The 24805-nt window shown below is 41.3% G+C and overlaps 1 protein-coding gene across 1 annotated transcript in view; it reads right to left on the bottom strand.

Moving 5' to 3' along the window:
• LOC132392450 (inactive dipeptidyl peptidase 10-like) overlaps positions 1–24805 on the bottom strand; it is a 905047-nt gene that overhangs the window by 721760 nt on the left and 158482 nt on the right. Inside the window, exon 2 of the mRNA XM_059966307.1 lies at positions 21984–22098. Within this exon, the coding sequence (XP_059822290.1) occupies positions 21984–22098 (115 nt within the window). The remainder of the gene's footprint in view (positions 1–21983; positions 22099–24805) is intronic.

The following is a 24805-nucleotide window of genomic DNA, read 5'->3' as shown; positions in this document are numbered from 1 at the left end:
CCCACTCACCCAGCCTATCCAAGTCTCCCTGTATTCTCCTAACGTCCTCTTCGCATGTCACACTGCCACCCAGTTTAGTATCGTCAGCAAACTTGCTGATATAGTTTTCAATGCCCTCATCTAAATCATTGTCATAAATCGTAAAGAGCTGTGGTCCCAATACAGAGCCCTGTGGTACCCCACTAGTCACCTCCAGCCAGTCCGAGAAACACCCATTCACTGCTACCCTTTGCTTTCTATCTGCCAACCAGTTTTCTATCCATGTTGAAACCCTGCCCCCAATGCCATGAGCTCTGATTTTACTCACCAATCTCCTATGTGGCACCTTATCGAATGCCTTCTGAAAATCTAGGTATACAACATCCACTGGCTTACCCTTGTCTAACATCCTTGTTACACCCTCAAAAAACTCCAACAGATTAGTCAAGCATGATTTGCCCTTGGTAAATCCATGCTGGCTCGGCCTAATCCTATTTCTGCCATCTAGATGTGCCACTATTTCGTCCTTAATAATGGACTCAAGCATCTTCCCCACGACTGACGTTAGGCTAACAGGGCGATAGTTCTCCGTTTTCTCCTTCCCTCCCTTCTTGAAAAGTGGGATAACATTAGCCACTCTCCAACCTTCAGGAACTGATCCTGAATCTAAGGAACATTGGAAAATGATTACCAATGCATCCGCAATTTCCTGAGCCACCTCTTTTAGAACCCTCGGATGCAGACCATCTGGACCTGGGGATTTATTAGCCTTCAGTCCTACCAGTCTACTCATCACAGTTTCTTTCCTAATGTCAATCTGTCTCAATTCCTCTGATATCTTATGACCCTGGTCCATCCATACATCTGGGAGATTTCTTGTGTCCTCCCTGGTGAAGACAGATCTAAAGTACGCATTAAATTCTGTTGCCATTTCCCTGTTTCCCATAACAATTTCTCTCAATTCATTCTTCAAGGGGCCAACATTGTTCTTAACTATCTTCTTTCTCTTCACATAGCTAAAAAAAGCTTTTGCTATCCCCTTTTATATTCCTGGCTAGACTGAGCTCATACCTGATTTTTTCTCTCCGTATTGCTTTTTTAGTTAAGATCTGCTGTTCCTTAAAACTTTCCCAATCATCTGTATTCCCACTCATCTTAGCCCTGTCATACTTCTTTTTCTTTAATGCTATACAATCTCTGACTTCCTTTGTCAACCACTGTGGCCCCTTCCCCCTCTTTGAATCCTTCCTTCTCATTGGAATGAACTGCTTTTGCATCTTTTGTATTATGCCCAAGAATATCTGCCACTGCTGATCCACTGTCTTTCCTGCCAGGGCATCCGCCCATTTAACTTTGGCCAGCTCTTCCCTCATGGCTCCGTAGTCTCCTTTATTTAATTGCAACACTGACACCTCTGATCTGCCCTTATCCCTCTCAAATTGTAGATAAAAACTTATCATGTTATGATCACTACTTCCTAATGGCTCCTTTACTTCAAGATCACTTATCAATTCCTGTTCATTACACATCACCAAGTCCAAAATAGCCTCGTTCCTGGTTGGCTCAAAGCACAAGCTGTTCCAAAAATACATCTCTTAGACACCACAAACTCCCTGTCCTGGGGTCCAGCACCTACCTGATTCTCCCAGTTCACCTGCATGTTGAAATCTCCCATAACGACAACATTACCTTTAGCACATGCCAATGTTAACTCCCTAATCAACTTGTACCCAATATCCACGCTACTGTTTGGGGGCCTGTACACAACACCCATTAGGGTCTTTTTACCCTTGCTGTTCCTCAGCTCAATCCACACAGACTCTACTTCCCCTGTTCCCAAGTCACCTCTTGCTAAGGACTGAATCTCATTCCTTACCAACAGGGCCACCCCACCCCCTCTTCCCATATTTCTGTCTCTACGATAGCACGTAGATATAATTGAGATACACTCAATTCCCAGGCCTGATCCCCTTGCAGCCATGTCTCCGTTATCCCAACAATATCGTAGTTCCCCATTTTCATCTGAGCTTCAAGCTCATCTGCCTTATTTCTGACACTATGTGCATTCAAGTATAGAATTCTTAGCCCATTCCTCCTCTCTTTGCTTAAAAGACTGTCTACTGTACCTAACCCAGCTCCTTGAACTTCCATCGGGCTAATTGCACCCTGAATTTTGATGACCTTCTCAAGGTTACCCAAACCTTCTACACATTTAATCCCATGCTCCTTCTGACCAACCCTCTGGATCTGGATCCCTGCCCCCTGCACATCTAGTTTAAACCCCCCCGAGCAGCACTGGCAAACACTCCTGCAAGAATGCTAGTACCCCTCCGGTTCAGATGTAGACCGTCCCTTCGAAACAGATCTCAATGTCCCTGGAACAAAGACCAATTATCCAAAAACCTGAACCCTTCCTTCCTGCACCATGCTCTCAGCCTCGTATTAATGTGCATAATCATTCTATTCTTCGCCTCACTCGCACATGGCACAGGTAGCAATCCCGAGATTGTCACCCTGGAGGTCCTGCCTTTCAGCTTCACTCCTAACTCCCTGAACTCTCTAAGCAGGACCCCCTCACTCATCTTACCTACATCATTGGTCCCTACATGGACCACTACATCTGGGTTCATGCCCTCGTTCTCAAGAATAGCCTGCACCCGATCTGAGATGTCCCGGACCCTGGCACCAGGGAGGCAACATACCATCCCAGACTCCCGATCTGCCCCACAAAATCTCCTATCTGCCCCCCTAACTATAGAATCCCCTAAAACTATCGCTCTCTTCTCTTCCCTCCTCCCCTTTCTAGTTGAGGGTTCAACCTCTGTGCCAGAGGCAGAACCACTGCAACTCATTCCTGGTAGGTCATCCCCATCAACAGTATCCAGTACGGTATACTTATTGTTAATGGGAATGGCCGCAGGGGTGCTCTGCTCTCTCTGCCTGTAATGAAGAAAGATTTTTGTATGCTGGCCTTTATAAATCAGAGCATTGAGTATAGGAGTTGGGATGTTATGTTAAAATTGTACAAGGCATTGGTGAGGCCAAATTTGGAGTATTTTGTACAGTTCTGGTCACTGAATTATAGAAAAGTAGTCAACAAAATCGAAAGAGTACAGAGGAGATTTACTAGAATGTTACCTGGGTTTCAGCACCTAAGTTACAGAGAAAGGTTGAACAAGTCAGGTCTTTAGTCTTCGGAGCATAGAGGTGAGGGGGGATTTGATAGAGGTATTTAAAATTATGAGGGGGATAGACAGAGTTGACGTGGATAGGCTTTTTTCCATTGAGAATAGGGGAGACTCAAACAAGAGGACATTTGTTGAGAGTTAAGGGGAAAAGTTTAGGGGTAACATGAGGGGGAACTTCTTTACTCAGAGAGTGGTAGCTGTGTGGAACAAGCTTCCAGTAGAAGTGGTAGAGGCAGGTTTGATATTGTCATTTTAAAAAAATTGGATAGATATATGGACAGGAAAGGAATGGAGGGTTATGGGCTGAGTGCATGTCGGTGGGACTAGGTGAGAGTAAGTGTTCGGCATGGACTAGAAGGGCTGAGATGGCCTGTTTCTGTGCTGTCGTTTTTATATAGTTAAATTTCACTTTCCATCAGCCATTTTTTTGTCATTTTTGCAGATTTGAAATATTCAACAGTATCTTTGGGTTCATGTTTCCTCTCACTCTTGAAGTTGCTCAAGTTGGGCAAGTAGTGATGGGTGACATCAAGGGGTGTATCTGCAGTTTGACTTGAATCAGTTCCCAGTTTCAAGTTTTTGGGGATGAGCAGCACTGAAGAGCTCTCTTGGTCCAGCAACACAACCGCGATACTAGAAAAGGCACTTCGGCAACTATGCAACCTGAGAAGCTTAAGGAGAATTGATCTACTCTATTCTATTCTACCTGACAATATGGAAAATAGCCCAGGGATATGGTCGCTACAAAAAATAAAGCAGGATCAATTCTAAACAGCCAACTGCCATGCCATTTGTCTACTTCTCAGCTGTGTATAGGGTGTCCTGGGAGAGCTAGCTCCTTTGATGATGGAGCTCGTACGGGGGCAACTCACTCACCCCTGGTCCCCATCAGACACTCTGCTTTCGCCTGTACCTGTTTGCAAATGACAACAGCCACACCCCAGTATTTTGCCTCAACAGGCAGGCCGAATTAGGTAAGGGTGACCGGAAGGCCTCATACCCCAGTGAGATAGGGACATGACCGTTCTAGTGTGCAAAGCCAAATTCAGTAGGCAGGGCAGATGCAATCAACAGCAAGATCTGATGTCCAGGAAGGCAGTTCTGTAAAGCTTTGTGGAGAGCGAAGGAGAAAGCAAGCCACAGAAAAAGTTATGTTCACCCATAGCAACCGATGAAGACACTAGTTGTGACACCTACTCGTATCGAAAAGCTCAACAGAGGAACTGCATAAATGTAACTGTCATCAGCAGATTCTGCAGGCAACCCCAGCCAATCAATCTGCTTCTCATTATTATTCTGGAGAGAATAGGCGTCACTTATTCACCAGTGGCATAATGAGCGATATAAAATACAAGACAGTTACTTTTGTGATTCAGTTTTTTGTGAACCCCTGATCACAATTACCAAATTTCAGCTGGTTTTACAGTTATTTTACTGATCTAACTAGTTCAGTTTTATTTTCAAGCAAGTTCTTCATTATTTTCACAGAAAACTGAATCACTCAAGCAACTTCACATGCTGTAGTGAAAGACATCCAACTGAAGGAGGAAAATACTTATTTTTTTACAAACAGCATAAGAAAAAATATTCATATTGTGTTTATCACTATGAAAAAAAATGTGATTTTTTTTCATAGTCTTGCCCACTTGAAAAGATGTTTTAACCTTGGCTACAAAAGCAAGTTACTTGCAAAGATCTAGCAATCTCTTTAGGATGGATTTCAGCTTTCCTGATGTCATAATTCTGTAAGTTATTTAAGTTTCTGTGTGTCAACATCTCAGAGGATCAGTCCAGGGCCTAAAATATTGATGCAGTTACAAAGAAGACATGACAGCAGCTATATTTCATCAGGAGTTTGAGGAGATTTGGTCTGTCACCAAAGATATTCACAAATTTCTACAGATGTACCATGGAGAGCATTCTAACTGGCTGCATCACCTCTGAAATCAGCTGCAAAAAGTTTGCACCAGGCTCCTCAGCACCCAGGACATTTTCAAGGAGCGATGCCTCAAAAAGGCAACATCCATCACTAAGTGACCCATCACCCATGACATACCCTCGTCTCATTGCCACCATCAGGGAGGAGGTACAGGAGCCTGAAGGCACACACTCAACAATTCAGGAACAGCTTCTTCTCCTCTGCCATCTGATTTCTGAATGGACATTGAATCCATGAGCACTGTCTCATCACTTTTTCTTCTCTTTACTGCATCACTTATTTACTTTAACTTGTTAAATACAAATATGCATTTTTAAATAAACATATACATATTATATATGCTCCTAATAAGAACATAAGAAATAGGAGCAAGAGTAGGCCATCTGGCCCATCAAGCCTGCTCCGCCATTCAATAAGATCATGGCTGATCTGACCACGGACACATCTCCACCTACCTGCCTTTTCCCCATAACCCTTAACCGCCCGTAATTTCTCATGGTAATTTATGGGTTTTATTCTGTACCACAATGTACTGCTGCCACATAACAACAAATTTCATGACATACCATAGACTAGTGATATTAAACCTGATTCTGAATCTGATTCTGATTCTGACTGTGAATTCCAAAACATTGTTGCCAAGCAGAGATGGTAACTAATAGCACTGAATGCTCATAAACACAAGAAATTAAGAACAATAATATTGTTAATTAAATTTTTTAATATTTTTGAGGTAAAAAAGATTTCTGGTACTTAGGGGCAGTATATTTAAATGCTGACTCTGCCTTGGGGCATCGTTAAGCTGACCGCCTGTGCAACCAAGTTCAATTTTTTTTGGAGGGAGGGATAATTCATAGATTAGGAAAATCTCTTCAGATAACATATTTTCAAAGTTTCTGTGGTGAAGATCTAAAGGCATCACACAAAATGGGGGTACATTGAATCATTGGCAACAATGTCTGTATTTCTGCATTCCACACATTTTTTGCTGCCAAACCTGGAGTATTGTGCGCAGTTCTGATCATCCATTCGAGGAAGCTTTGGAGAGAGTGCAGAAAAGGTGTAGCGGTATGCTGCTTTGATTAGAGAGGCTGGAAACACTTGGGTTATTTTCTCTGCAGTGTCAAAGGTTGAGGGAAGATCTGATATGATTATGAGAGGCATTGATAGAGATCAAAGTCATGATGATGATGAAGATTATGAAGGGCATAGATAAAATATACAGTGAAGATCTTTTTCACAGCACGGACATGTCAAATACAAGAGGGCACGGCTTTAAGATGAGAGGGAGAAAGTCTTGAAGGAATGTACTAGCTAAGGTTTTTTTTAATAAAGTGAGCAGGTGCCTGAAACACGCTGTCAGGAGTGGAAATCAAAATGCAGGGAATGGAGTGATATGGATCATGTGATTAATATACAGTCATAGAAAAGTACAGTGTAGAAACAGGCCCTTTGGCCCATCTAGTCTGTGCTGAACCATTTAAATTGCCAACTCCCATTGACTTATTCAGTCTTTCCCTATAACTCAGGTCCTCCAGACCCAGCAACACTCATACACGTTTGCTCCATACTCTTCCAAAGTTATTTACATCTTTCCTCTAGGTAAGCGACCAAAACTGCACACAAATTATTATGGCAACACAGGCATTGCAGGCAAAGGAGCTGGTACCTGGCTGTAGTATTTATGTTTTAATTCCTGGTATAAAGAGAGCATCACTGACAGTTTTATCGATGTAAACTACATACTACCTAGAGCTATGTAAAGGCATATGAGTTAGACTTCTCAAAAGAGCAATCAATTGTTCACTGGCTTAATTTTTAAAATGTCCTCATGATTTCCTGTCAACCCATAATGCGCCATAAAGAGAGCAGCATCTTGCATCAAGTCTGGCCTTGAGGAAAACAAATGACACAATTTGATGAAAGCGCTATGAAGCAAGTGTTGCCTGCATAGACGTGATTGCGGGCGGATATTGGGATACACTTACCTGGAAGGGTGTACAGAATAGCGGGGGGGGGGGGGCTACAGATTCTCACCATCCAGTTCCCATTGGCAACAACAAAATTATTCATCAATATTATGCCGTTCTTCTTAGTTCAGAGGCAAAGTACAATACTGTACTTAACTTATTGAGAATGCATTCAGAGACACAAAGGAGGATTAAAGGAGGAGGGGTGGTGTTACTAGTTAGGTTAAATTTCACCGCAGTGCTCAGTCAGGACAGGATGGAGAACTTGTATAGTGACGTGGAACTGAGAACTAAGAAAGGTATGGCCGTGTTAATTGAGCTATATTGCAGACCACACAACAGTCCAAATGATTTAGGGAAAAAAATTTACAGAGACCTCAGACTGATGAAAGAAACATAAGGTTATTACAGTAGGTGATTTTATCTTCCTACATGTTGACTTGGACTCCATAATGTAGTAGGACTTGATGGAGTAAAGTTTTTGTCAAATGTTTTCAGGAAAGCTTCTTTAATCAGTACATAGAAGACCCAATGAGAGAATATATGATACTTAATCTGCTATTAGAGAATGAGGCAGGGCAGGTGACAAATCTTTGTGTAAGGGATTACTTTGCACCTAGTAATCACAATGCCATTAGTTACCAAGTAAGTATGCAAAGGATAGATCTGGTCTATGGAGTGAGGTTCTAAGTGGAAGAAAAGCCACTTCCTTGTGTATAGAAAAGGATCTGGCAAGTGTGGATTGGAACAGGCAGAGTAAAAGCTAAGGAAAGCAGATATAGGAAACCTTGGTTTTTAAGAGATATCAAGGCCATGGTTAAGAAAAAAAGGAGGTGCAAAGCAGGTGTAGGCAGGTAGGAACAAATGAGCTGCTTATGAAGTATAAAAAAATGCAAGCGAACATTTAAGAAAGACATCAGGCGGACTAAAAGAAGGCATGTGGTTGCCCTAGCAGACAAAGTGAAGGAGAGATTCTACAGATATGTTAAGAGCAAAAGGATTGCAAGATTGGTCCTCTGGAAGATCAGAATGCTGACCCGTGTGTGGAGCCAAAAGAGATGAAGGAGGTCTTCAATGAATTTCTTGCATCTTTGTTCATTCCAGAGACCATAAGTCCATAAGATATAGGAGCAGAGTTAGTCTATTTGGCCCATTGCATCTGCCCCACCATTTCCTCATGGCTGATCAATTTTTCCTCTCAGCCCCAATTTCCTACCTTCCCTCAGTATCCTTTCAAACCCTGACTAATTAAGAATCTATCAACCTCTGTCTTAAATATACATGACATGGCCTCCATAGCTGCCTGTGGCAAAGCATTCCACAGATCCACTACTCTCTGGCTAAAGAAATTGTTCCTCATCTCTGTTCTAAAAGGATGTCCCTTTATTCTCAGGCTGTGCCCTTTGGTCTTAGACTCTCTTGCCTTAGGAAACATCCTCTCCACATCCAGACCTTTCACCATTTGATAGGTTTAATGAGTCACCCCTCATTCTTCTGAATTCTAGTGAATACAAGCCTAGAGCCATCAGACACTCTTAATATGACAAGTCATTCAATCCTGGAATCATTTAGTGAACTTCCTAGAACCCTCTCCAGTTTCAGCACATCCTTTCTAAGATAAGGGGCCCAAACCTGCTCACAATCATTCAAGTGAGCTCTCACCAGTGCTTTATAAATTCTCATAATCTAAGTCTTTCTGTAGCACCTCTGCTTCCTCAAAACTACCTGTCCTTCGGCCTGTTTTCATATCATTTGCAAACTTTGCAACAAAGTAATCAATTCCATCATTGCCACTTCTTTATCCATACTAGAATCTTTTCTATAATTCCATGTTTCAAAGCTAGTTAAGCAGCTTAATGTGTGTCACTTTGTCAAAGGCCTTCTGAAAATCTAAGTACATAACATCAACAAATTCTCCTTTATCTATACCACTTATTACTTCTTCAAAGAGTTCTAATGGATTTGCCAGGCAAGATTTTCTTTTGAGGAATCAATGCTGTCTATAGCCTATTTTATCATGTGCCTCCCTGAGAAAAGATGAGGTACAAAGGTAAGCTAGCCAAGAATATAAAGGACGATAGTAAAAGCTTCTTTAGGTATGAGAAGAGGAAAAAATTAGTTAAGACCAAAGTTTGAAGGCAGAAATGGGTGAATTTATTATGGGGAACAAGGAAATGGCAGACGAGTTGAACAGGTACTTTGGATCTGTCTTCACTAGGGAAAACACAGATGATCTCCCAGATGTAAGAGTGGCCAGAGGACCTAGGCTAGCGGAGGAACTAAAGGAAATTTACTTTAGGCAGAAAATGGTGTTGGGTAGACTGATAGGACTGAAGACTGATAAATCCCCAGGGCCTGATGGTCTGCATCCCAGGGTACTTAAGGAGGTGGCTCTCGAAATAGTGGACACATTGGTAATCCTCTTCCAATGTTCTATAAATTCACGATCAGTTCCTGAGGATTGGAGAGTAGCTAATGTTATTCCACTTTTTAAGAAAGGAGGGAGAGAGAAAACAGGGAATTATAGACCAGTTAGCCTGTCATCAGTGGTGGGGAAGTTGCTGGAGTCAATTATAAAAGTTGAAATAGTAGCGCATTTGGGTAGTAGTGACAGGATCGATCTGAGTCAGCATGGATTTACGAAGGGGAAATCATGCTTGACTATTCTTCTAGAATTTTTTGAGGATGTAACTATGAAAATGGACAAGGGAGAGCCAGTCGATGTAGTGTACCTGGACTTTCAGAAAGCCTTTGATAAGGCCTCACATAGGAGATTAGTGGGCAAAACTAGAGCACATGGTATTGGGGGTAGGGTACTAAAATGGATAGAAAATTGGTTGGCAGACAGGAAGCAAAGAGTAGGGATTAACGGGTCCTTTTCAGAATGGCAGACAGCGACTAGTTGGGTACTGCAAGGCTTGGTGCTGGGATCACAGCTATTTACAATATACATTAATGATTTAGATGAAGGGACTAAAAGTAACATTAGCAAATTTGCAGATGACACAAAGCTGGGTGGCAGTGTGAAATATGAGGAGAATGTTAGGAGAATGCAGGGTGACTTGGACAGGTTGGGTGAGTGGGCAGATGCAGTTTAATGTGGATAAATGTGAGATTATCCACTTTGGTGGCAAGAACAGGAAGGCAGATTACTATATGAAAGGTGTCAAGTTAGGAAAATGGGAAGTACAACGAGATCTAGGTGTCCTTGTTCATCAGTCACTGAAAGTAAGCATGCAGGTACAGCAGGCAGTGAAGAAAGCTAATGGCATGTTGGCCTTCATAACAAGGGTAGTTGAGTATAAGAGCAAAGAGATCCTTCTGCAGTTGTACAGGGCCCTGGTGAGACCCCACCTGGAGTATTGTGTGCAGTTTTGGTCTCCAAATTTGAGGAAGGACATTCTTGCTATTGAGAGAGTGCAGCGTAGGTTCACGAGGTTAATTCCCGGGATGGCGGGACTGTCATATATTGAAAGCTTGGAGCGACTGGGCCTGTATACACTGGAATTTAGAAGGATGAGAGGGGATCTGATTGAAACTTATAAGGTTATTAAGTGATTGGATACACTAGAGGCAGGAAACATGTTCCCGATGTTGGGGGAGTCCAGAACCAGAGGCCACAGTTTAAGAATAAGGGGTAGGCCATTTAGAATGGCATTCAGGAAAAACTTTTTCACCCAGAGAGCTATGGATCTATGGAATGCTCTGCCTCAGAAGGTAGTGGGAGTCAATTCTCTGGACGCTTTCAAGAAAGAGTTAGATAGAGCTCTTAAAGATAGCAGAGTCAAGGGATATGGGGAGAGGGCAGGAATGGAGTACTGATTGTGGATGATCAGCCATGATCACATTGAATGGAGGTGCTGGCTCAAAGGGCCGAATAGCCTACTCCTGCACCTACTGTCTATAATCAGCATCTTCTCAACCACTGAGGTTTGAATAACTGGCCTATCATTTCTATTCTGCTTCTCTCACTTCTTGAAAGGTGGACAGATATTTGCAATCTTCCAGTCTTCCAGAACCATTCGAGAATCAAGTGATTCTTGAATAATCATCACTAATGCCTCACAAACTCTTCAACCACCTCTCTCTGAACTCTGGCGTGTACACTATCTGGCCCTGGTGACTTATCTGCATTCATACCTTTCAGCTTCCCAAGAACCTTCTCTTTAGTTATGATAGCTTCAAACATTTCATGCCCCCTTACACCTGGAACTTCCACCATCCTGCTAGTGACTTCCACAGTGAAGACAGATGCAAAACAGGAGATGTAAAGAGTCTATTGAAGTGAGGCAAAGGACCATGGACTGATAGAGGATGGTCAACTTGGCTTCATGTATGACAGATCATGTCTAACCAGTCATAGATATTTGCAAGGAAGTTAGCAAGAAAGTTGAAGAAGGCAAGGCAATGTATGTTATCTTCATGGACTTCAGGAAGGCATTTGACAAGGAACTGAATGGAAGGGTGGTCAAGAAGGTTTAGTCCTTTGGCATTCAAGATGAGCTCATCAATTGGATTAGCCACTGGCTTTGTGGAAGAAGCCAGAGAGTGGTTGCAGATGGTTGCCTCTCTGACTGGAGGCCTCTGACTTGTGAAATACTGCTGGGATCGGAGCAGGGTTCATTATTGTTTGTCATCTATATCAATGATCAGGATGATAATGTGGTTAACTGGATCAGCAAATCTGTGGATGGGGTGTAGTGGACAGTGAGCTATCAAGCTCAGGCACTAGGTCTGGCCCTGTGGCTCAGAAGGGGAGGGAACTGAAGAGGATGGCAGTGTAATAGGGGATTCTATAGTTAGGGGGACAGATAGGCGATTCTGTGAACGTGAGAAAGAAACACAGATGGTACTTTGCCTCACAGGTACTAGGGTCTGCAATGTTCCTGAAGAGGGAGGGCGAGCAGCCAGAAGCTGTAATATATATCGTACCTGCCTTAGGTAGAAAAAGGGAGGAGGTCCAGAAAAAAGAAATTCGGGAAGGAAGCTAAGAACTAGGACCTCAAAGGTAGTAATCTCAGAACTGCTGCCTGTGCCACATGACAGTGAGCATAGGAATAGAATGAGGTGGCAGATAAACTCATGGCTGAATAACTGGAGCGGGGGGAGTGCAGGGATTCAGAATTCTTGATAATTGATATCTTTTCTGGGGCAGGTGTAACCTGTACAAAAGGGACGGGTTGTACTTGAATCTGAAGGGGACAACTGCTCTGTGGGCAAGTTTAGCAGAGCTGTAGGGAGTGGTTTGAACTAATATGGCAGGAGGATGGGAACCAATATAATAGGGCTGAGGATGAACCAGCAGGCTTGCAAATAGATGGTGGCTGTAACATGAATGTAAGGGAGGACAAATCAATGACTGGGTACAAATGGAGACAGAACAAAGAGTTAAATTGTACCACAGAGGCAAAATTCAAAAAAGCCAAGGATGCAGGACTGAAGATGCTGTATTTGAATACACATAGCATTCTGAATAAGGCAGGGGAACCTGTTGTGGGCATCATTGAGTTGTGGCTGAAGGAGGGTCATACATAGGAGTTTATCATCAAAGAATAAACATTGTGTCAAAAGGAGAGGCAGGAAGGCATAGGTGATGGTACGGCTCTGTTGCAAAGAGATGGAATTACATCTTTAAAAAGAGGTGAAATAGTGTCAGAGAATGTTGAATCTTTGTGAGTAGACTTCAGAAACTGCAAGGGTCAAAAGGCCATTATGGGAATCATATATAGGCCTGAAAATAGTAGCTAAGATGGATGGTTGAGATTGCAAAGGAAACTGAAAAAGCTATTTGATAAGGGTAATGCCTAATAACCTATTATTATACAACATGGGTGTTGTATAATAACCCATACCTTACTGGAGAGCTTAATGTAAAGGAAGCCTTAGGAGGCAGTGATCAGAATATGATTGAATTCATGATGTAATTTCAGAGGGTCACACGCATCGGTATCACAATGGAGTAAAGGGAACGACAGAGGGAGGAGTTGCCCAGGTGGATTGGAGGAGGATATTGACAGGCATGAAGGCAGAACAGGCTGAGGTTTCTGGGAGTTGTTCACAACACGCAGGATAGATAACTCCCACAGAAGAAGTTGTTCTCAAATGGCAGGGGTAGCCAACCGTGGCTGACAAGGGAAGTTAAGGACCACATAAAAGCCAAGAGAAGGACATATAAAGTAGCAACAGTGAGTGGGAAGTTCAATTATTGGGAAGCTTTTAAAATTTGACAAAATGCAACTAAAAAAGCTATAAGAAGGGAAAGGGTGAAATATGAGGGCAAACTAGCTAATAATGTAAAACAGGATACTATAAGTTTTTTCTATTCTATAAAGAGTAAAACGGTGGTGAGTGTTGATATTGGTCCACTGGAAAATGATGCTGGTGACATCGTAATGGAGGAACTATGAAGTGTCAGGTGAATTTAAAGGATACTTTGCAACAGTTTTCACTGTGGAAGACACTAGCTGTGTGCTAAAGGTCTGCGAATGTCAGGGAGCAAGAGGGAGTGCCATTGCCAAAGGAAAGATGTGCTAGGGAAACTCAAAGATCTTAAGGTGGATAAGTCAGCAGGATAAGTGCTTCCCAGGGTCCTGAGAGAGGTTGCTGAAGGCGTAATGGTTGCATTGATCATGATCTTTCAAGAGTCACCTGATTCTGGCATGGTCCCAGATGACTGGAAGATTGAAAATGTTGCTCGTCTCTTTAAGAAGGGAGGAAAGCAAAAGAAAGGAAATTAAAGATCAGTTAGACTAACCTCAGTGGCTGGGAGATTGTTGGAGCCTATTGTTAAGGATGAGGTTTTGAGGGACTTGGAGACTAATGATAAAGTAAGTCAAAGACAGCATGGTTTCTTGCCTGACATACCTGTTAGAATTCTTTGAGGAAGCAGTGGATGCTATTTACATAGACTTTCAGAAGACATTTGATAAAGTGCCATGGATGAGTCTGCTTAACATGATAAAATCTCATAGAGTCACAGGAATGATACTGGAATGGATAGAGGAATGGCTGACAGGCAGTGAGTGGGGAAAAAGGGACCTTCCCATGTTGGCTGCCAGTGACTAGTGGTGTCCTTCATGGGTTAGTACTGGGACTGCTGCTTTTCAAATTGGTTATCAATGACTTGGATAATGGAATTTATGGCTTTGTGGCAAAGTTTGCAGATTTTATGAAGATAGGTGGAGGGGTAGGTAGAACTGAGGAAGCAATGGGATTGCAGCAGGACTTACATAAATTGGAAGAATGGGCAAAATAAATGGCAGATGGAATACAGTGTTGGGAAATAAAAGATAATTCTATAAGTTGATACCTCAGATAAATACTTTGTGGAGATTTGTGATATATATATATACAATGTCTGAAATACATCTTATGGAAACATTTGTTTGATGATGAACTTCAATAAAAAAATAAATTACAAAAAAAAAGAAACAACAGTGTGGACTATTATCTAAATTTGGGAGAAGGTTCAAACATCAGAGGTGCAGAGGGACTTAGGAATCCTTGTGAATGACTCCCAGAAGGTGAATTTACAGGTTGAATCTGTGGTAAAGAAGGCAAATGCAACATTGGCAGTTATTTCAAGGGGAATAGGATATAAAAACAAGGAGACAATGCTGAGGCTTTGTAAGACACTAGTCAGGCTGCACTTGGAGTATTGTCAACAGTTTTGGGCTCCATATCTCAGAAAGGATGGGTTGTCATTGGAGAGAGTCCAGAGGAGGTTCTCAAGAATAATTCCAGAATGAAGGGGTTAATATATGAGGAGCGTTTGGCAGCTTTGGGCCTGTACTCACTGGAATTTAGAAGAATGCGGAGGGATCTCACTGAAATCTACTGTATGTTGAAAGGGCTAGACAGGGCAGATGTGGAGAAGATGTTTGCTTTGGTGGGTCTATCCAGAACAAGAAGATGCAGCCTCAAAATTGAGAAGTGACCCTTTAAAACAGAGGTAAGGAGGATATTTTTTAGCCAGAGAGCAGTGACTCTGTGGAAAGATCTGGCACAGACTGCATTAGAGGCCAAGACCGTGGGTATCTTTCAGTCAGAAGTTGATACTTTCCTGATCAGTCAGGACATCAGGGGATATGGCAAGAAGGCAGGTGCATGGGATTGACTGGGATCTGATATCAGCCATGATGAAATGGTGTAGGAACAAAATGACCCAATTTTGCTCCTATGTCTTATGGTCTTATGCCTTGCAGAGGGATCTGGATCAGCTGGAAAAATGGGATGAATAATGTTAGATGGAATTTAATACAGACAAATGTGATGTTTTGCACTTTCAGAGGTCCAAACAGGGTAGAAACATAGAAACATAGAAAACATACAGCACAATACAGGCCCTTTGGCCCACAAAGTTGTGCCGAACATGTCCCTACCTTAGAACTACCTAGGCTTTACCCATAGCCCTCTATTTTTCTAAGCTCCATGTAGCCATCCAAGAGTCTCTTAAAAGACCTTATTGTTTCCGCCTCCACCACCATAGCTGGCAGCCCATTCCACGCACTCACCACCCTCTGCGTAAAAAACTTACCCCGACATCTCCTCTGTACCTACTTCCAAGCACATTAAAACTATACCCTCTCATGCTAGCCGTTTCAGCCCTGGGGAAAAGCCTCTGAATATCCACACAATCAATGCCTCTCATCATTTTATACACCTCTATCAAGTCACTTCTCATCCTTTGTCACTCCAAGGAGAAAAGGCTGAGTTCACTCAACCTATTGTCATAAGGCATGCTCCCCAAACCAGGCAACATCCTTGTAAAACTCCTCTGCACCCTTTCTATGGTTTCCACGTCTTTCCTAGTGAGGCGACCAGAACTGAGCACAGTACTCCAAGTGGGGTCTGACTAGGGTTTTATAGAGCTGCAATATTACCTCTCGGCTCTTAAACTCAATCCCTTGATTGATGAAGGCCAATACACCGTATTCCTTGTTAATCACGGAGTCAACCTGCGTAGTAGCTTTGAGCATCCTATGGATTTGGACCCCAAGATTCCTCTGATCCTCCACACTGCCAAGAGTCTTACCATTAATACTATATTCTGCCATAATATTGTACCTACCAAAATGAACCACCTCACACTTATCTGGGTTGAACTCCATCTGCTACTTCTCAGCCCAGTTTTGCATCTTAATAATGTCCCTTTGTAACCTCAGACAGCCCTTCACACTATCCACAACACACCAACCTTTGAGCCATCAGCAAATTTAATAACCCAAACCTCCACTTCCTCATCTAGGTCATTTATAAAAATCACAAACAGTAGGTGTCCAAAACAGATCCCTGAGGCACACCACTGGTCACAGACCTCCATGCAGAATATGACCAGTCTACAACTAGTCTTCGCTTTCTGTGGGCAAGACAGTTCTGGATCCACAAAGCAATGTTCCCTGGGATCCCATGCCTCCTTACTTTCTCAATAAGCCTTGCATGGGGTACCTTACCAAATGCCTTGTTGAAATCCATATACACTACATCTACGGCTCTACTTCATCAATGTGCTTAGTCACATCCTCAAAAAATTCAGTCAGGCTCATAAGGCACAACCTGCCTTTGACAAAGCCATGCTGACTATTCCTAATCATATTATGCCTCTCCAAATGTTCATAAACCCTGCCTCTCAGGATCTTTTCCATCAGCTTACCAACCACTGAAGTAAAACTCACTGGCATATAATTTCCTAGAATATCCCAACTCCCTTTCTTGAATAAGGGAACAACATCCACCACCTTCCAATCCTTCTGAACCTCTCCAGTCCTCATTGATAATCAAAGATCATTGCCAGAGGCTCAGCAATCTCCTTCCTCGCTTCCCACAGTAACCTGGGGTACATCCCATCTGGTCCCAGTGACCTATCCAACTTGATGCTTTCCAAAAGCTCCAGCACATCCATTTTTATTAATATCTGCATTCTCAAGCTTTTCAGTGCCCTGCAAGTCTTCCCTACAATCACCAAGATCCTTTTCCGTAGTGAATACTGAAGCAAAGTATTCATTAAGTACCTCCACTATTTCCTCCGGTTCCATACACACTTTTCCATTGTCACACTTGATTGGTCCTATTCTCTCACATCTTATCCTCTTGCTCTTAACATACTTGTAGAATGCCTTGGGGCTTTCCTTAATCCTGTCCACCAAGGCCTTCTCATGGCCCCTTCTGGCTCTCCTAATTTCATTCTTAAGCTCCTTCTTGCTAGCCTTACACAGTGAATGGTTGGACATTGAGAAGCATGGTGGAACAAAGGGATCTGGGAATACAGATCCATAGTTCATTGAAAAAGCTGTCACAGGTAGATAGGGTTGTAAAGAAAGCTTTTGTCACATTGGCCTTTGTGGGGTGTTACGTTTAAGTTCCAAAACACCTTGGTGAGACCTAACTTAGAGTATAGTATGCACTTCTGGTTGCCTACCTAAAGGAAAGAAGTAAATAAGTTTGAAAGAATACACAGTAAATTTACAAGGATGTTGCTGGTTCTGGACGACCGGAGTTATAAGGAAAGATTGCATAGGCTGGGGCTTTCTTCCTTGGAACGTAGAAGATTGAGTGCAGTTTTGACAGAGGTATATAAAATTACGAGTGTTATAGATAGGACAAGTGCAAGCAGGCTTTTTCCACTGAGGTTGGGTGGGACTACAATCAAAGGTTATGGGTTATGGGTGAAAAGGGAACATTTTAAAGGGAGCATGAGGGGAAACTACTCAGTCAGAAGGCCGTGAGAGTGTTGAATGAGCTGCTTAATGAATGTTAAATGAATACCTGCTTGATTTCAGCATTTAGGAGAAATTTCGATAGGTACATGGATGTTAGTGTTAGGAAGGTCTTTGGGCTCATTGCTGGTTGATGGGAGTGGGCTGTTTAAATGGTTTGGCACAGACTATATGGGCCAATGGTCCTTTTCTGCGCTGTACTTTCCTCCAATCTCTATGATTCTATGACATGCTCTCTTCTCACTGCTGCCATCAGGAAGAAGGTACAGGGACCTCAGGACTCACATTACCAGGTTCAGGAACAGTTACTACTCCTCAACCATCAGGTTCTTGAACCAAGAGGATAATTTCACTTCAGTTCACTTGCTCCATCACTGAATTGTGTCCACAACCACCTTTCATCTCATGTTCAAGGTATTTATTGCTTATTTATTTATTATTATTATTCATTCTTTTTGCATCTGTACAGATTGCCATCTTTTGCACACTGGTGAAACACCCAAGATGGTGCAGACCTTCACTATTTTGTTATGATTACTGTATTATTATAAGAACATAAGAAATAGGAGCAGGAGTAAGCCATTGGGCCCATCCAGCCTGCCCCACCATTCAATAAGATCATGGCTGATCTATCAGTAAACTCAGCTCCATCTACCTTCCTTTTCTCCATAAGCCTTAATTCTCCTACTATGTAAAAACCTATCTAACTGTTTCTTAGCTATATTTAGTGAAGAAGTCTCAATTGCTTCCCTGGGCAGAGAATTCCACAGATTCACCACTCTCTGGAAGAAACAATTTCTCCTCACCTCCATCCTAAATATTCTATTATTCTATTATTAATTTATTCAGTATGCCCACAAGAAATCTCAACATTGTGCACGGTGACAAATATATACTTTGGTAATATGTTATTTTTTAATGTTTAAAACATGGATTAATTTAAAAGGCCTTTTAAATTGTAATATGTTCATACCAAGGACTTCAATTAAGTCTCAGTTTGCTGCTGATAGTTGTCAATACTGAAAATTTGTTCCCCTGTAATTAGGGGTCTGTAAGGTATTGGACTTGGCTAAGATTGAATATTTGCTGCTGATACTTCATGTAACAGAACATCCAGTGAGGAAAAAGCATTGTACAGCATTGCATGAGGTCAAAGACAATGAGGATGAGGATGTAGACCTGAAGTAGCAGCCACTGGAAAAGCATTGATTGCCCTGCAGACTCAATGCAGGTGCTCTGCAGGAGAAATATACAATTAGTGTTCACTTTCCAAATGTGCAAGGTATATCTTATGTGTTGCAAGCTCTTTAATGCTGCAGAATTGATCTTACTGCGGTAGTTGACCCAGTTTGCTCGTCCATAAATAAATACAATGATAAAGATAAACCATCTCCTGACACAAAGGACACTGGTAATAAAGCAAAGTAAATCGCCTGTTGAGATCAGTGACGATTCTGATTAACTTCCTCTGCAATGCTTTCTATCTCTTGTGGTAATTACCCGCTCGGACTACACAAGAACCTTATTGTTGCTATCAGTGCTTATACGCAAATATTTCTGAAAGCTAATTTTGGTTTTCTGCTTCAATGATTCTTTTTTATGAACTTGTCCATGCTTCATCTTTTTTCATGTTATCTCCATCAAAGCTGGCTGGCAATATCATGTCCCATCTCCACCAATAGAAGGTATTGTTCTGAAGATGTTAACATGCAAGGCAAAATTACAGAAATGAGAAGGAATTTCTTTAACCAGAGAGTGGTGGATCTCTGGAATTTGTTGCCATAGGCGGCTGTGGAGCCGAATTCATTGGGTGTACTTAAAGCGGAGTTGTTAAGTTCTTGATTAGTCAGTTCGTCAAAAGTTTATTTAGTATTTATTTACTGAGATACAGTGCAGAATAGGCCCTTCTGGCCCTTCGAGAGGTGGCACACAACAATCCCCCGATTTAATCTGAGCCTTGTCATGATCAATTAACTCACCAACCGGTGTATCTTTGGAATATGTGAAGAAACTGGAGGAAACCCTCGTGGTCACAGGGAGAATGTACAGATTCCTTATAGGCAGCAGCGGGAACTGAATCCAGGTCACTTGTCCTGTAAAGCGCTGTGCTAACCCCTATGTTACTGTGCTGCCCCATGGGGAGATGACAGGAGAATGGGGTTGAGAGGAATAATAAATTGGTTGTGATGGAATGGAGCAGCAGACTTGATGGACCGAATGTCTTATCCTGCTCCTATCTCTTATGGTCTTTTATTCTAAAATAACCTTCATGGAACTTGATTCTCTTTCTGCGAAGTAAAGTGTCAGATAATTAATCCAAGTGTTCAATAGTGCAGTTATAATCTGCTTGCTCGCTACATTGAATATGATTCCCATACAGACTTGGACGTAGAGCAAAAGCAAGCTCTTCTTTTCTATTAAGATGAAGAAGCAATCAGCTTTGGAATGTGGTTTAACTAAAGTATTCCTTTCTAGAATATGTGTTCTCCCAATAACTGCAAAAATATCAAACAAAGTCACATTGGACAAAGCCACAATTAAATTTCAGATGAACTCATTCCTCAACTGATGGGGTTAGGGTCAACATTAGTGGCACTGGCTTTATCACAGCGAAGGCAATGATTATAAGTGTCCTGTAATTTCGGATCAATACTAGTTCTATTTTTGTTGTTCAAGGCATCTGTATTTAATTATAATACATCAATGCATTTTGAAATAGACCATAAGATCACAAGAGATAGAAGCAGAATTAGGCCTCTCGGCCCACTGAGTCTGCTCCACCATTTCATCACGCTGATCTACTTTCCCTCTGAACCCCATTCTCCTGTCTTCTTCCCATAGCCTTTCACGTCTGACCACTGCCTTAAATATACCCAATGACTTGGCCTCAATAGCCACCTGTGGCAACAAATTCCACAGATTCACCACCCCTTGGCTAAAAAAATTGTTCATCGTTGCTATTCTAAATGGATTTCCCTCTATTCTGAGACTGTGCCCTCTGATCCTACACTCTTCCACTATAGAAAACATCCACTGCACATCCACTCTATCCAGACCTTTCAATAGTTGATAAGCTTCAATGAGATTCCACCCCTCCCCCCATTCTTCTAAACTCCAATGAGCTCAGGCCCAGAGACATCAAATGCTCCTCATATAAAAACCCTTTCATTCCCAGAATCATTCTCGTGAACTTTCTCTGAACACTGTCCATATCCTTTTTTGAGATAAAGAGCCTGAAACTGTTCACAATAGGAAATGGACAACTTCTGAAGCAATTTAAATGTGGATGCCGCTGACAAGATGGATCCAATTATACAAACCCAGAGGAAGCTCAGTTCTTTCAAAGCTTCAGCCAAATTGAGGTCCTTAGTGTAGGTTTCCGTAAGTAAAAACTGCAGAGCCATTTTATGTTTAAGAAAAGCTGTAACAACTCGTTTATTGTACTCCAAACATTGAAGACAAAGCGCAGTAAAAAAAAACCTTTATGCAATTATGTCATTACATCATCACGTCAGACCAGCCTCTTAAAGTGAAAGCCCAACTCAACGTCAGTGGATGTGAACTCTGGACATTTCCACCAATTATATTATCCGACATTAGAACCATAGGGTGCCCTCTGCCAAGGACTTTTAATAAAGATTTGGAACTTGGGACGATTTCCAATTTTCCTTTCAGCTTCCAGGCATATTGATTAATGAAATGGATTCACAATAAATTTGATAGAACATCTTTTATTCAATTTCGCTGCTTAGTACCAGGAAGAGATCTGGCACATAACAAACGTACAAGTACCAGGAAGAATTCAAAGGTAAATATGATGTAGCATTTGTAACTGTTCAGTAATGTTAATGGCAAGAAACTACTTCTAGAAAGGCTAATTGCTAAAATTTGAAAATGTTCTTTGTTACAATGCCAAGAATATACATATAGCATTTTGCCACAGTGTTATGTGGAATTCTGTGATCGACATAGCCTGGCTTCTGGGAACTGCATCCAAGCCTCAAGCACAACCTGTGACAGCAACTATTTTGAATGCAAAGGCCTTCAGTAAAGTCCTCAACTGTGAAATATTACAGATGTGGTTGATATGTAAAGAATTGCATTAGACTAGTATTTTCATGCATTTCTAGATAAGGTCTAATAAAATATAGTAAATGCTGGTGAAACAAATAAGCAGGTATCTGTCATTTACCTGGAGTTAAAAGGATGACTGAGATAGTGATGAGAGAACAGACTGCAAGGATCACGAGCAGTGCAATAGCAATTCCCTTCCAGTTTCTCTGCGGAGGGCTTGCACCTCCTATCTCCTACAAAAGGCAGAAATAATAAGTTATAGTGCTGGAATTCCATAATCAAAACAAATTATTCATAATATGAAAAGCATAATCATTAAGTATTCATTGTGGAGCTGATCATCTCCATGATTTCCATACTTCATTTAATTACTCAAATTTGCACACACTTCAGGGCAAGCTAAAATTGAAATGCCATCTTGCTTTTCACAACTGTGTTGCTTCTTTAAGTACTAAATTATAATAATAATTAGATTTTACTTTGCCTTTAAGCTATGCTTGCTTATTACTGATGATGAATCCAGTAGAACAGAAGTGAGATGCTTTAAAAGAAAACAACCCATTATATCATAATTGAAAATCTTATTTCCGGGAGTCTGAACAGCCACCAGGAAGGTGCAGGGTACCAAAGGATGGAGAAGGATTACAGATCTGTACCACTTTCTGCACTTACATTGCATAATATCCAGTTCAAAGCTCAAAAGTTCGAAGTAAATTTATCATCAGTGTATGTCACCCTACACAACCCTGAGATTGGTTTTTTTGTGGGCATACTCGCCAAATTTATAGAATACTAGCTGTAAACAGGATCAATGAAAGATCAAATAGAGCATAGAGGACAAAAAACTCTGTGATTGCAAATATAAATAAATAGCAATAAATAATAAGAACATGAAATTACAAGATAAAGAGTCCTTAACTTGAGATCATTTGTTGTGGTAAAATCTCAATAGATGAGTATAGTTATCTTCTTTAATTCAAGAGCCTGATGGTTGAGGGATAGTAACTGCTGGAGTAAGTCCTGAGGTTCTTATACCTTCTACCTAGCAGTGAGAAAACAGCACGGCCTGGGTGGTGAGGATTTTTGATGATGGATGCTATGTTTCTACAACAGTGTTTCATGTAGATGTGCTCAATGGTTGAAAGGGCTTTACCTGTGATGTACTGGGCTGAATCTATTACCTTTTGTCGGATATTCTGCTCAAAGGTATTGGTGTTCCCATACCAGGCCGTAATGAACCCAATCAGTACACTTTCCTTTGCACATCTATAGAGGTTTATCAGGGTTTTTGATGTCATGCAGACTCGTAAGGAAGTAAAGGCGCTGCTATGCTTTTTTGCAATTACTTTTATATGCTGGGTCCAGCACAGGTGCCCTGAGATAGTAAAACCCAAGAAAGTAAAGTTACTGTCCCTCTCCGCCTCTGATTGCCCAATGAGGACTGGTTTATGGACCTTATGGTCTTAAAGGCATTGAGTGAGCAGTCGTCATTATGACACCAGTCAGCCAAATGCTCAGTCTCCCTCCTGTACACTAAACTATCACCAGCTTTGATATCACCCACATCAAGTTGTATGTCAATACTGAAGCTTTTGAGAAATTCCCCCAAGAGGAGGTATGGGACACTCAGAATGGAATTTCTCATCACCTAAGGTACTGAAGATGAAAGCATTAAATTAGACTGAAATTAATAATGAAACACTGCACAGGCATTAATTATTTTCTATTCAGTACTTTGATATTTCACATCTATCGTATTGATCACATGTTGTTTTCAATATAAAAAGGAGTTGACAAGTAAATTCGTGACATTATTCAATCTGTCTTCTAAAGCTTTGCATCTACATTTACTTTTATTTTACAGTTATTCTAAACTCCTGTAAAATAACTCTTTAAATACAAGATCCAGCAGCTGTACCTCATCAGCTTGAAGATTTAATACAAGATGTCAAGTTTACACAGAAAATTACCATTAAAAATTTGGAATGAAAAAAATGTAAATATTTGGTAGTATCATTTTAACATAAAATAATTGGCACCACACATTCAATGAATTTCTACATTTCTCCATGTAATTTATGTAATTTGTTGTACAGATACAATTTTGCATAAAGAATCCCAAAGGAAATAAAACGTAAAACTACAAGAAAATGCAGTAGAATGGGACTAATTGAAAAGTTCTTTCAATAAGTTGGCTAAAATAAAGTAGTTTGAACTATCTCCTTTTGTGCTGTATGAACATATAATTTAAAGACTATTTTCTGGACAGATTTGAATGATAACTAATCAGCTGCTTGAATAATTTCAATATAGTCACTAGTAAATATTCAAAATGCACATCACATCAGCTTAGTCTTATATCACTGCCGACTATATTACTGGGATCAATTGCCTTGAACATCATTAAATGCATCTGTGTAATAAATCAATGGTATCCAGCAAGCTTCATCAACCTGTTTCAAAGCATGATCAACAAAAATCGGTTAATGAGCATCTAGTTATGTTCACCATTATACTAGGGGATTCTCATAATATTTTTCAAATTTGTTACTCTAAACATTGGTGTTTATGTATATAATTCAATTTCCACCACTGTCTGTAAGGAGTTTGTATGCTTTCCCCATGACTGCATGGTTTACCACCCTGTGCTCCAGTCTAATCACATGCCTGTTAGTAGGTTAATTAGTCATTGCAAATTCTCCTGTGATCAGGCTAGGGTTAAATCAGGGGTTAATTTGTCATTGTAACTTGTCTGATGGATGGAGATATATCTCCACCAAAGGACATGCAAGACTTTTCTTCCTTCCAGTAGCCTGCTCAAACTGTAGCACCTGTTTATTCAAACTATACCCCCCCCCCCCCCCCCACCCACCATCAGGGACAAGTGAAGCCATGATGCCAAGCAGTAATCTCTGAAGAGTATTGATAATGGCTGGGGTC

The sequence above is a fragment of the Hypanus sabinus genome, chromosome 4 (assembly GCF_030144855.1).
Source record: "Hypanus sabinus isolate sHypSab1 chromosome 4, sHypSab1.hap1, whole genome shotgun sequence".
Lineage (NCBI taxonomy): Eukaryota > Metazoa > Chordata > Chondrichthyes > Myliobatiformes > Dasyatidae > Hypanus > Hypanus sabinus.
The sequence above is the reverse complement of the archived record's forward strand: the minus strand, read 5'-3'. Positions and strand labels throughout refer to the sequence as shown.